The 13,863-nt window shown below is 37.5% G+C and overlaps 1 protein-coding gene across 4 annotated transcripts in view; it reads left to right on the top strand.

Moving 5' to 3' along the window:
* Positions 1-13,863, top strand: part of MINPP1 (multiple inositol-polyphosphate phosphatase 1) — a 103,648-nt gene that overhangs the window by 39,374 nt on the left and 50,411 nt on the right. For 2 of the 4 annotated variants that reach the window (XM_089897866.1, XM_022569430.3), the window contains one exon: positions 3,615-5,012. The exons of 1 other annotated variant lie outside the window; for it this stretch is intronic. In XM_089897866.1, coding sequence (XP_089753992.1) covers positions 3,615-4,008 — 394 coding nt within the window. In that variant the 3' untranslated portion in view covers positions 4,009-5,012. Of the gene's footprint in view, positions 1-3,614; positions 5,013-13,863 lie in introns of those variants that run through there. One more of the 4 variants, XM_022569433.3, reaches the window with a different exon arrangement.

Raw genomic sequence — 13,863 nt, forward strand, 5'->3', positions numbered from 1 at the left:
AATAATTTTTATGTTAATTACATGTTAAAAGTAGAATATTTTATATTATATATTGCCTTATATATTCTTCCCAGTTTATTGGAGTTCCCCAGTGGGGAAAAGAGGAGAGAGTTGCTGACAGTTAAGCCTTTCAGTGAGACAGTGAGGGTATTGCTGCTCTCCTTCCTGAACTCTGATGTGTCCTAATAAACCTTACAAAGAGCAATAGTAGAGTATTGAGCTGAGGTTTGTTCCTGGCTTTGCACTTACTGCCTCATGGCTAGAAGATTTAAAATACAAACCAGTATCTTTATATTACATGTTTTTCTTTAACTTCTGTCACTATTAAATTCCATTATATTTACATTATGGCAGTGGCTTTGGCTTATTTATAGTCAAATATATAAAGGGGCAAGGCAAGTAACAAACGAACGAATCCATCCTATCTTAAACAACGTGAAATGATATATGTCCTGTGCAACAGGTATATGTCATCTCTGGAGGGTAAACCTTATTCCTGTTCAGCTGATTATTGCCTTGTTAGGAGTTCATGTTGCCAGATCTTTCAGGTTTTTAAGAGGAGCCACAAATCTGGATTTTTAAGAATTTGAAATCTCCCACTTTTAAAATACTGACAAATATTATAAGATGTAAAAATATTTATGCAGTCAAACTAAATATAACTGTGGTTTGAATGGTACTGCTTTAGAACTTTGGACTTAAGGAGATACTGTTTGGAAATAAATAAAGGTTTTAGGTACTTTAGATGACCTAATTAAAGTATACCAGTTAAGAAAAGAGGCTTACAGTCACCTGCTGATGAATGGTTTTTAAATTTCACACCTTTTAGAGAATATTAATCTCAAAATAATGGATAATTGAGAAATAGTATGTTTCTCTGTATTTTTTGAGTATACTTTTCTAGTATAGTTTTATTTTCTGTAGGGATGTTTTTCTGCTCCTTATTCTCTTATTTATTTTTCTGTTGCTTGTTATAATGTAAATTTAGTTTTCCTCAACATTTAGAAGAAGGCTGTATCAGGTTGCTCTTTTAACCTTACAGAGCTCCCTTTTCTGGTGTGTGTGTGTGTGTGTGTGTGTGTGTGTATACTGTTCAGGAATATGGTAGCTTGCTTCCTGGCTCTGCTCCTCTCCCCCCACTTTTATCTGGGCTTCCTTTTTCCTTTATCTCTGTGGTCCCTCTCCTGCTCAGTCTTGACCCCACTCCCAGCAGTTTCTCCTTAGTGTGGCCTCTGTCCTTCAGTGGAACTTTGGAGCAGTTGTTTGGAGAGTTCATAAGGGCTAGATTTCTGCAGCCCCAGGAGAGGCCTAGAGGTAGTCCTCCCTTGCACTCACCAAGTTGAAGTTGAAGCATTTGAGTCCCTGTTTTTTTGCTCGTCAGCGGGAGTCTGCTCTTAGCAGTTGGAGGCCAATTTCATATTCTCATTATGTGGTCCCTCCATACGTAGTTTACAACATGGCTGTTTCCGCTCTCAGGTCAGCAGGAAGATCTCTCAGAAACTTCATCCCCTTTCAGTAACCTACCCAGATTAGGCTAGGCCCACCCAGAATAATCTTCCTTTTGATTAACTCAAACTCGAATGAGTAGGAAACTTATTTACATCTACAAAATATTTTCTGCCGTATCATATGACATAATCATGCAAGTGATATCTTGATATATGTAGGTCTTTCCCAATTTAAGAGGTGTGGATTATACTGGGTATATACACCAGGGGGCTGAATTCTTGGAGGTCATTTTAGAATTCTGTCTACCATAATTTTTATTCTATTTTTAATTGCTCTAAAAGGTAACATCACCTAAAGCAAGAATAGTAATGATATGTTGTATGTTTATGGCATATAGAAAAAATCAATCTGTATTACTATTGTCATTATATATATACATACATATTTAATATATAGTATCAGTACATACATATTCTACACACACACACACACACACACACACACACACACTAGAGTAACCTAAACCCTTCCCAATTTCAGCTGCTATCTCAAATTGGCCCACAGCACTTTCCAGTGAATACCCGATGGCTGTTTGGGATTCTCCAGTTTTCAGATCTCTTACATGCTTCTCTCTGCTTCCTTCTACACTGATACTGATAATATGCAGGTCTTGAGGCTATTGATGATTCATGGAGAATACTTTTCCACAAAGTTATGTTGTGAATGTTTCCCTTGGGTTTGGGATCTGCTGTCCATTTGCTCCATCTGTTGTTTTTTTTTTGTTTTTTTTTTTTTGCGGTACGCGGGCCTCTCATTGTTGTGGCCTCTCCCGTTGCAGAGCACAGGCTCTGGACGCGCAGGCTCAGCGGCCATGGCACATGGGCCCAACCGCTCCGCGGCATGTGGGATCTTCCCAGACTGGGGCACAAACCTGTGTCCCCTGCATCGACAGACGGACTCTCAACCACTGCGCCACCAGGGAAGCCCAACTCCATCTGTTTTTATGTGAGGAATTAGGAAGGTTCAAAAACTGCTGCAAATGCTGCTGTCCTCCCAGAAAATGTGAACCTAATGTGTTGGGGTGGTGGCAAGAAGTCAGATGGTTAACTGGGTTTGAATAGGTTTACGAATTATATTTAAGAACAATAGTCATATTCTTTTTATAAAAGTTGAGAGAAGGCTAAACAGTCATTTGCTGCTGCTTTTAAAAGAAGCCTTTACCAGAAAAAAATTGTAGAAAACTTGGAAAAAACAAAAATAAAGGTGACCTAGCTCATGGTGTTGGAAGTTGTTATGTTTCTGGCAGTGTATAAAGTCCATTCCCAACCACAGACACAGTATATGAGCTAGAATAGGTTATGTCTCTACCCTTTTGTAGCTCTCTTCCACATTTTGTGCCCAAATTGGGTCTTATATAACATTGAGGAATAACATGCATTACTGTTCACTGTTCAGACTTGGTTTTAACCGAGAAATTTACTGAATAGTGCTTGTCCTTATTCCCTAGATAAAGATAAAATAACATATGAAATTTATTCAGATGAGCTCCAAGGAGTAATCAATATTTACTAAGGGCCAGTCCTTCACAGACAGGCAATGCAGTTTTGAAATGCATATCAACTTCAAGTTCCTTAATCTACAAGAAAAGACTCAACACTCTCTTTAAACTTAAAGAATAATGTGTATGCTCACTGTTTTAGATGGGTTTACAATACTACAGTGTTCTAAAATTTTGGAACATAACTTTTATTATAAAAAGTTCAGAGCTTCCCTGGTGACACAGTATTTGAGAGTCCGCCTGCCGATGCAGGGGACGCAGGTTCGTGCCCCGGTCTGGGAAGATCCCACATGCCACGGAGCGGCTGGGCCCATGAGCCATGGCTGCTGAGCGTGAGCATCCGGAGCCTGTGCTCCGCAACGGGAGAGGCCACAACAGTGAGAGGCCCACGTACTGCAAGAAAAAAAAAAAAAAAGTTCAGTTCTCTGCCACACAGAATTTCAGCCATATTGTTGTTATGTAGATTGTTGTTATAAAGATTACAAAGAGATGATAAAGTTGTATGCTAATTCTAAGTATAGCTATTATGTTTAAAAGCTGTTATGTTAAATTATTTTGTATGTAAAAATATGTTTATATGTATTTTTTTCTCTACTTCTCTTTTAAGTTCTCAACCAATTTCCTCTCCAGTCATCCTTCAGTTTGGTCATGCAGAGACCCTTCTTCCACTGCTTTCTCTCATGGGCTACTTCAAAGACAAGGAGCCCCTAACAGCTTACAATTACAAGGAGCAAACGCATCGGAAGTTCCGAAGTGGTCACATTGTACCCTATGCCTCAAACCTAATATTTGTGCTTTACCATTGTAAAAATGCTAAGACTCCTAAGGAAGAATTCCAAGTGCAGATGTTACTGAATGAAAAGGTGTTACCATTGGCTCACTCACAAGAAACTGTTTCTTTGTATGAAGATCTGAAGAACCACTACAAGGACATCCTTCAGAGTTGTCACACCAGTGAAGAATGTGAACTACCAAAGGTGAACACATCTGATGAGCTATGAGTAACTGGAAAACATTTTTAATTCATCAGAAATCTCCAGGGAGTGATCCCATGCTTGGAATAGGTGGGCAGTCCCTGGCTACAGCAAGCTTTAACATTACTTGGGTATTTCTGTCTTTTCAAAGAAAAACGTTTCTTTTTGAGGCTGGACATGGATGTGTAAGAAATGATTCTTCACTGGAGCAGCTCTCTTAAAGGAAAAAGATTTATTCAAAAAGATAAGTGGCACTACAAACATTTACAGAAGTTAAATATTTATGTAAGAAAACTCACACTAAGATAGAATGTGATTTCAGGATGATACTTGCAAGTTGGAGTAACAAAATATTATGTCAGTTGGACAATCCATAACTTGATTGGACTAAGTCTAGGAACTTTGCCAGTTGTGCTGCAGTTCTTTCTCTTTTCCTCAGGTAGCACAGTCTGGTATCATCTTTCTTAATCAGAACTATTATGATTCACTGGGAGTATCGCTTTGAAAGAAAGCTAACATCTCTCTAGTTGAGAATTCGAAACGATATTAATAAACAGAGTCTGATTTAAAAGAACACCTTCACTGAAGGAAGACAAAAATATAATAAATATCTTTGTTAATAGTATTTATAAAGTATTTGAACACTGTTTCAATAATTCCTTTTAACCTCCTAGTAAGTCTTGCAAAGCCATTCTTTAATTATTATCATTCCTGTTTCACATATGTAACAGTGGAAGAACAAAGAGGACCATTAGCAACAAGACAGAAGAATAGAATCAAAGTTTCTTAAATCCATTGCTTAGCATTTTTTAAAAATTTGTCATTTTTGCTTGTATTTTTATATTTTACTATTATGTGAAATATATCTTTTGATGGTTTAGTTTCCTTTTTGTTCATTTCTGTAAAGAAAGACTTCCTACTGGTGGGCTTAGTTTCACAGATATGAACCCATTTCAAAGAAATGGTTCTGAGTTCTGTCAAATGCCAGGAAAATGTTTGCTATAATAATAAACAGAATTCCTGTGACTTTACTACCAGGTCTTTTCTGCTCTCCGTATTGATACACAATCAGTAACTGATGGTAACAGGCTAGCATTTCAAGCAGCTTTGACTAAATCAGGCAATATAAGGAAAGTTTTTTCTAATAGAAGTTTCCTCAGATTTTCACTTATTAGAGAAAAATTGAAATCTGTTTTATTAAAAATCTAAATAAAAAGTGATACAACTATATATTGAAGGTATAAAAGAAGATGCATAGATCATTGGTATGTAATCATTGATCTTCAAATGAATGATATTCATAAAATAGATGATTAGCTGATAAATACTACTGATGCATCAATACACTGCTGACTGTTCCTGCAAAGGTCTGGTATTAATCTTTTTCTTTTTTTAAATTTGTAATTAGGCAGACAAGAAGAGAACAGTGTAATGAGCACTCATACCCATCATACTGTTTTATCAAAATTAACATTATATCATTCGGTTTAGATCCAAATAAGAAGAATTGAGGACTTTTGTATGCCTCCCTGGTGCTTTTGCCCTCACTTGCTGCCTAGAGGTAGCCAGCAACATGAAGTTCAGTATTTACCACTCCATTGCATGCTTGACTCTGAAAACTTGTAGTATTGTTGTGGGAATTTAAAATTTTCTATAAATGGACTTATACTGTGCGTATCATTCTTGAATAATTGATTTCTTTTAATTGCTATATTTGTTTTTCAAGACTTCTTGATCCTGATCACTTGTCTTAGATTAACACCATCAGTTCATCAATACCTGTTGTGTACTTTTTATGTACAAACACTAGACTAAGTCTATGGGCATGTTAAAGTGGAATGAACCTAGTTTTTCTTTCAAGGGGGTTATCTTAAAAGACCTTAAAATAAATTTACTTGATGTCTGGAACATTAAATAATTTGATTCATAAACTTTTCATAGACTATTAAAGTTTTATAGGAATTGCTTAATTTATTGTTAAATAGAACTATATAGTTATCATTGTAGTCCTTGGTATGTAAAATATTTCAGGATAGAGGGTAAGTGTGGTCCATTTTCCCTAATGTTACAGAGGTTGTGACATTACTCTGGTGCTATTATTCTCACTGAGGAAATGCCTGAAACTGAAGAATCTCATGATAAAAGCAAAAGGTCTTTTCTAGGATAGGATGTATAAAAAGTTGAACATTGAATAATAATCTTTGGCCAACAAGAGTTCATTCATGATAGGTGACCAAATTATTCAGTCAAGCCAAAATTTAATCGCTATCGGTTCTGAGACTTTGGTCAGTTAGTAAATAGCCTGTGGACATTAGCCATTTTTCTGTCTAGTCTACAACTTGATGTGTGCAGTGCATTGTATTTACTGTTTTTTATAGTCATTTTATCATTTTGAAGTTTTTTTTCTCCAACACATAATCATGGACTTGAAACTCTTTTTGTATATAATCTTGATCTCAAAAGGAGCTTCGTTTTTTTTAGGCAAAATCAACTTTTATGATAGCTTTGAGTGCTTTCCTTTTATAAACTTCAGAATTGATGCACGCCCTTAAACATTTGGGAGTTACATACAACCAAACCAGAATCTATAAGTGTCAATTTTTGGAATATATTTCTCTAAGGTGGTATTTCATATAATTCATTAATGATCCTTGGAATTTGGACTGTGTTCTGCCAAATGTAAGCTGAAAATAAATATTTGCATTACAGTGTAATTTGCCTGTATCTAGCTCTTCTCCTTAACTTACCCAATCACTTAATTCTCATAGAACCACAGGTCACTGAATTCTCTCCTAACTATTCTTTTTCTCTCACTCAGGCATTTTCTTCTACTCAACCTATCAGCCCAGTCTACCCTTAAGCACCTTCACATCAATCTGTTAAGCTATTTTTTAATTGGGGTCTGTGTGTGTGTGTGTGTGTGTGTGTGTGTGTGTGAGAGAGAGAGAGAGAGAGAGAGAGAGAGAGAGAGAGAGAGAGAGAGGAGAGAGAGGAGAGAGAGAGAGAAAGGGAGAGAGACAGTATTTTTGAGAAAATTCCACAGCAAGAAAAAAGATGTCATATTCTTCTAGTTAAAAAATTTGTAGTTTGAGCTTCATACCTTGCAACCTGAGAGGAAGTTAATTTCTAAAACTTTAACTATTTTATCATTACTGGAATAATACATTTTACGATAGAAGGATTCTTAAATTTATTACTTCTAAAACCAGTCTCAGTTCAACATCTTCCATGTACTATATTCCCAGATTTTAAACCATTATTTAGACCCAAGCAGTTTATGTTCATACTTTTGTTTGTGTTACTGGGAGAACAAATAATTGTTCATTAGAATGATAGCCTTCCAAATTGAATAATACTCCTAGTATAATAAGAATGTTTCATTAGAATATTTATTTTACATTATTTATGAAATAGCTAATATGAAAGATTAAGTTGGGATTTATTGATTCTCTCAGCAGTTTTCATTAGAGTTCATTCCACTAACCTTGGGGTTCTGATTGTCTCTTGACCAAATGTTAACAATGTGGGTGCTTTTTGGAAACTTTTTCAATAAATATTCTCATTCTGGAACAAAATCCAATTTTGATGTAAAATATGTACTGGTGAACCATATCTATGATAGAGAGAGAGGTGGAGTCCTTGGGACAATGACTCGTCAGAAGACCAGGACATGACTAAAACACAGGCCACTACGGAACTGGGAAATAATTGAGATGAGATCCGAATGAGCCAAAACAAAAACCAAGCGGGAATATTCCTCTACTGAATTAGTAGAATTAACCAGCAGATTTAAACAAAATTGTAGGGAAGGAGTTGCAGCCTTAGTGTTCTGTTTACAGGGTACTTAGGGAGGTGGTATTAAATGGCTCAGAACTGATATGTGAGATTTTCCTACATATCTAGTACTAAGTTATTTTCCTGAACCTTGGTTGGGGTATCAGGGGATGGGGAGGGTGGAGTCGGTCAGAAGTGCGCTTCCTTGCCCTTTCAGAGATCTCCTGATTCTGTTCCTGCCCCCATTTTCATCTGGGCCTTCTCTTTCCTGTACCGTTTTTGTCTCTATCATGTTTAATATGGATTTTTATTCCCAGGAGATATTTCTCAAAGTTATGTTCCAGAAGGGAGCTTCAGCTGGTGAGTTTTGAGAGTTCATAGGGCCCCTCTGCTCAAGTCCTCTCAGAGCTTAAGGTAGTAATTCCTTGCACAACAGCAGTTAGCCCTCTAAACTTCCAGTGAGTACCTATAGTGACTTGGGAGTTCCCTCATTCCATCAGCTACTCTACTGCTTCCCTCTGCTTCTTCCCAGTAAGATGGTGCTTATTGGTATGGGCCTTGTAGCAACTGGTGGTTTGTCTTCCACCCTCTCAGTTTGGGAAATTCTTAGGGATGCTTCATCAACTTGTGTTGCAGATACAGTCTATGGGTTTTTGTTTTTTAACTTTTGTTGCTCTTTTTTTAGGTGATGGGAAAAGTTAAAAAATCATGCCATCACTGTCATCTTCTCAGATTCTCCTTTCTAAGTCTTTTAGAGGATCACCATTCATATATCTTCACTAATAAAGGTCCTGTTCAAATAATTTGCCCACTTCTTAAAAATTTACTTATTTATTTATTTTTGGCTTATTGGGTCTTTGTTGCTGCACGCAGGCTTTCTCTAGTTGTGGCCATAGGGTCCACATATGTTCAGTTTTGGTAGTTACGGCTAAACAATTTTCTGAAGAAGTTGAACCAATCTATACTCCCAAAAATGGTATGTGAAAGTGCCATATGGCTGACCTTCTACCAATAGTTGGTATTATCCATCTTTTTCATTTTAGCTACTTTTGTAGTGTGTTGAGTTATCTCATTGTGGTTTTAATTCGCATTTCTTTATGGTTAATGAAATTAAGCATTTTCAAATGACCATTACATAACTTCTTTTGTGAAGTGCCTGTTCTAGTCTTTTACCCATTTTCGTATTGGTTTGCCTGCCTTTTTTCTTGTACTGATTTGTAGGCTCTAGTAGCTTTAAATCTTTTTCTTTATCCTTGATATTCTGAAATGTAAGTGTCGGATTGTCTTTGTTTAGTATGAGAAGGTAGACCTGAAAACTAATGGTTTTTTCCAGATCTGGAAACTTCTCAGTTTTTCTTTCTTTAAACATATTTCTTTGCCATTTTTCCATTCTCCTCTTCTGGAACCCCTGTTAGATGTATATTGGATCCTTTCAATCTGTTCACCTATAAATTGATCCTTCAGGGCTCTTCACAGCTTTTCTATATATTTTTCAACCTTTGTCTCTCAATGCTTCTTTCTAATTTTCCTTACTGTTTTCATCTAGTCTAGAGTTTATCCAATCTGGTGAGGTTTTTTTTGGTTTGTTTGTTTAATTTTATTACTACTTTTTAAAAACTTCATGACTACTTAAAAATAATTTCCAATACTTCTAATTGGTTCTTTTTCATATTTACCTGTTTTATTTCTTTTTGTTTTATCTTTTGTTGTTCTTTTAAAATGAAAGTTAATCTTCAGTTTATCTCTTTGGCCATTCTAAACATTTATTTTAGAGTTTTGCCATTCTGTAACATAAAATTAATTTTTTCAGGGATGAATTCATGTTCTCATTGTTGATTTTATTGTTTGTTTTTCTTTTTTAGCGTGAGATTTCTTTTTGTTTGAAATGTCTTCGGCATACTTGTTTACCAAAGAAGTTGTTTATTTATGTCTTTTTCTCCTTTTCCTTTTTCTCCTTTTTTCAATCTTTCTGTCCTTACCTCTGTTTAATGGTTCTGCAGTGGCTGCAGTCTGAATACCTAGCCCCAAACCATGTCTCATAATGATATTTGGGGGTCTCCTGTATCACCAAGCCGTTCCTAGGCATAAGCATTGTCTTTCTGCAGTGTATATAGAACATGTATTTTTATCAGTAGTTGTTATTTTACATCAGGAATCTTGCTGACAAAAAATCTTGCTGATTCCTGAGGCCATTGCTCCCTGTTCCCTGGCCTGCCAAGGCCTACTGCTTTCTCTTAGGCCATGTCTCCTGGAAGTGGCTGTACAGCAGTTTTTTTCATCCTTTGAAATCCCTTGTTTCAACCAGTAAATCATTAATTTCCTATCTCATTTGGAACATATTTAATCCCCATTAAATTTCAGAAGTTAGAGGCCCAGCCGTGTCTGCCCGCTTCCTGGCCAGGAGCATCAGCCCCTCTCACTGCTTCATGTTACTCTCCTGTTTCTGGTTCATGGAATATGTAGTATTTTTATGAGGCCCCTCATATCTTTTCTTTATTTTGATTTTTGTCTTTATTACTATTTGAGCAGAAGAGGTTTGTCAAAGTGCGGACTTACTGAGTCATTTTGACCAGAAATCCAGTTATATACATATTTTTAATATTGGTAGCTACTTCCTGGGAATTCCCTGGCGGTCCAGGGGTTAGGAGTCCACGTTCTCACTGTTGAGGGCCCTGGTTCGATCCCTGGTTGGGGAACTAAAATCCCACAAGCTGTGCGGTGCAGCCAAAAAAAAAAAAAAAATATATATATATATATATATATATATGTATATATATTGAACAATTATATATATATAGAAAGTACATATATATTGGACAATTATTGAACTTCTCTGAACCTCAGTTGATTCATATGTAAAACAAGGCTATTGGACCAAGGTCCTTAAAGTCCATTCCAATTCTAAATTCTGTTGTTTATGTAACCTACAACCTATGATTTGTGTCTGTGTTCAGTCAGCTAATTTGTAGTGTAGGACACTTGAAATTCACGTTTTCTGCTTTCTGACTCAGCAGCTGTTTCTGCCATACCTCACAGCTATCCTCATTGTAAACACAGCAATCAAGAAATCAAATCCATAGCATGCCACACCCACCCAGTCCAGTCTTCTAACTAGAAAGTTGGGGATTTCTCCAGTTTTTCTTATACTGCTTTCTGGAATTCCAAACAGAAGATCTGATAAGGTTCAGAAGTTGAATCTGTGTGATACAAAAGTTGATTCTTTTTTTTTTTTTTTTTTTTTTGGCCGTGCCGTTTGTCTTGCAGGATCTTAGTTCCCCTTAGTTACCTGACCAAGGATTGAACCCAGGCCCCAGCAGTGAAAGAACCCAGTCATAACCACTGGACCGAGAGGAAATTACCCGGAGCTGATTCTTATGCAAAGAGCAAAGGGCAACAGTTGAGAAAGAAGCTTTTTTGCATAGTTATTATAATCTCAGAAAACTGGGATGTCATCAGTGTAAGCGACATGCCTGATGCAGAACTGGAAGAGAAAACGATCAGGGGGTAGTTCTTAGATCGTGAAAACAGTTACAATGACCACATCATCAAGGAAGTAGGGCCTGGCCAAAAAAAAAAAATTACCTGTTGCTTTTTATTTACTAACTAACCCAACTAAAGAGATGGTTTTTAAAAAGCCACAAAACCTGAAACTTTCACGAAACTGATAACATTTTTTTAGCCAATTAAAGAAATTCAGGCTCCTGTTCTGATATGCTAACAGCTAGTTTATAGAGTAATTTACAACACAAGTCTATGGACTATAGGAAGGCTCTATTGTGTTTGAGAACAAAACAAAAGCACTAGACTGAAGTACAGTCTTGTGGTCTAGTGTTATCTCTGCAACTCACTAGCTATGTGACTTGACGAGGGTCACTTACCTTCTTCACATCTCACCTTTTTATTCACATCTGGAAAATGAAGAGAGTTCCAAAGAGAGTATGTTAGTGATAGAACAAGCAAGAAAACACTTAGATCATGAGGTCTGGAGAGTTTTTTTTCCCCCTCTTTGAATTCTATTCTTTGTTTTTAAACACAAAGTGTCCTAGTTGGTTGAATTAGTTCAATTTCAAACCTCCAAAGTTAAAATATAAGCATGTTAATATAAGTTGATTTAATTTTTAAAGATGGCGGGGATAGGTGAGTAGGAAATTTAAGGAGCAGCTCAAAAAAATCAAGCCCTGTGATGATTTAGAGAAGTCTGTGCTGAGCTCTCCACTGAGTCTCCAGCTCCATTTGGGGACCTGCGTTGGCATAACTGACGGTTGGGATTGGCCTGGAAAGGAAGTTGTCTGGTGGAGCTGCTTTTTCTTGTCTCTAGAACTTGGCCTCACCTCAGCTCATGACACTTGAGTGGATTATTATTGCTCTAGGCTAGTCCTGTATGAAAATCTTCTTGCTTATGATGTAATGCAGGCAAATCACTTCCCAAAGCAAACAAGTACAGGCTATCTACCTGAATCTCTTCTGGCTGGTGCAAGCCACTTTTTCCCCAATTGAGAGCAAAAGCTAATTAGCTAATTTTCTATTTGGGGCCAAATGACAGTCCAGTGACAGAAATGTGAGGTTCGTAGTAACTCGGAACTGAGGGAGAAGTAGTGAGGCTTTTGTGCCTTGAGTTAAAATCTAAAGATGCTTTGTGAGAGCAGAACCCGCTGGGGTCAGCAGGACTACCGCTTTTGACCCCAGTGCTGAAAAAAGTGAAACTAGGAAAAACAACCAAAAACATCGCCTCTCTTGATATCCTCTGTTATCTGCCAGCTCTGGAAGCTTAAACCTGTCTTCTCCTCCCTCTCCTCCCCTCTTTCCTACCCTGCCCTCAGGATGCATGAGGGTGGAGGGCAAAGCCATTAACATGAGGGGAAGGAGTTAAGTGCTGAGAAAGAAGAGGGCAGATTTGAGGTGCACGGGGTCTAGGGCTTGAATCCTCTTTGTGGTTGTCATTGACTTCTGAACTGGGGTGGATCGGTTTTAGCATCTGGAACAAGTGCCCAGCACATAATAGCGGTTCAACAAAGTAATTGTTGAATGAACTGAACAAGTTAAGTTCTGAGCCAGGTGTGCTTGTTGCTCTTGGCTCTTTCTTCTGACTTTTTCTCTCCCTCTGATGGGCTTACCTAGGCCAGGTGTCCTGGGGCTGCGGTGTATATAGAACATGTATTTTCATCAGTAGTTGTTATTTTACATCAGGAATCTTGCTGACAAAAAAACAATGCTCGTTGCAATAAAACTATCACCTTGAAATATCACCATACATAATTCAAACATTCCTGATAATTGGCTCTTAGCACGTAAAGTACTTAAACAAATCATATAGTCAACTATTAGGCAAATAATTTAATGATAGAACACGAGAATTTCTTTAAACACAGTATTTCAAGTTACTCTATTTTTATCTGGAGTACAGACCTGAAATGGTACAAATTGTACTCAAATACTGAACTATGAATTAATCGGATAGAATGACACATAAAAAAAAATTCTGACTTAAGTTTCCATTCGTTACTCCAACCTGCTGAGAAAGCCTGGACCAGGTGAGCGCTAGGTGAGGGACGCATGATCTCTTCAATGTGTTGCTTCTTTGCTGACTTGCTAGTTCTTCCCAAATCCCCTTTTGCATGCTGTTAAAGCAGTCAGATCCAGAGGAACTTGGGTATGGGCTTTGGGAGGAAAGGGCTGCAGGAGCTCCTTTGCTCTTAGGCCCTAGGCCTGCCTCTAGCCATGTGAAAGGGATCCTCCCCAAGGGCCAGCTCAGCTTACTCTATAGTCTGCATGGGGGTTTAGGCCAAAGTCTTATAACATGCATTTTCCTGGCCTGTCTTTTGTGCATTTTGTTTGTTTGTTTGTTTCCTTCAAGAACCTAAGGGGGGAAGGAGGCCAAGGGGAAAGAGGGGGAAGAAGAGAGGCATTTCAAATCCTGAGTCCCTGCCATCCCTTCCTCTGTTTGTAATCTCTGCTCCTTTTAAGTATGATTTACGTTATTCATGGAAATCAGTCTAGAGGAAGCTGTGGTCAGAAGCTGAAACGTTGTCCACCTGCGTGCCAATGTACTGTTCCATTGATTTCAGTCATTCTGACAGGCAAGAAAGGACTAACAGATTGTGTGCTTAC

Source organism: Delphinapterus leucas, chromosome 16, assembly GCF_059928025.1.
Source record: "Delphinapterus leucas isolate spDelLeu-1000000601 "Yukka" chromosome 16, BTC_Dleu_Yukka2, whole genome shotgun sequence".
In the NCBI taxonomy this organism is placed as follows: Eukaryota; Metazoa; Chordata; class Mammalia; order Artiodactyla; family Monodontidae; genus Delphinapterus; species Delphinapterus leucas.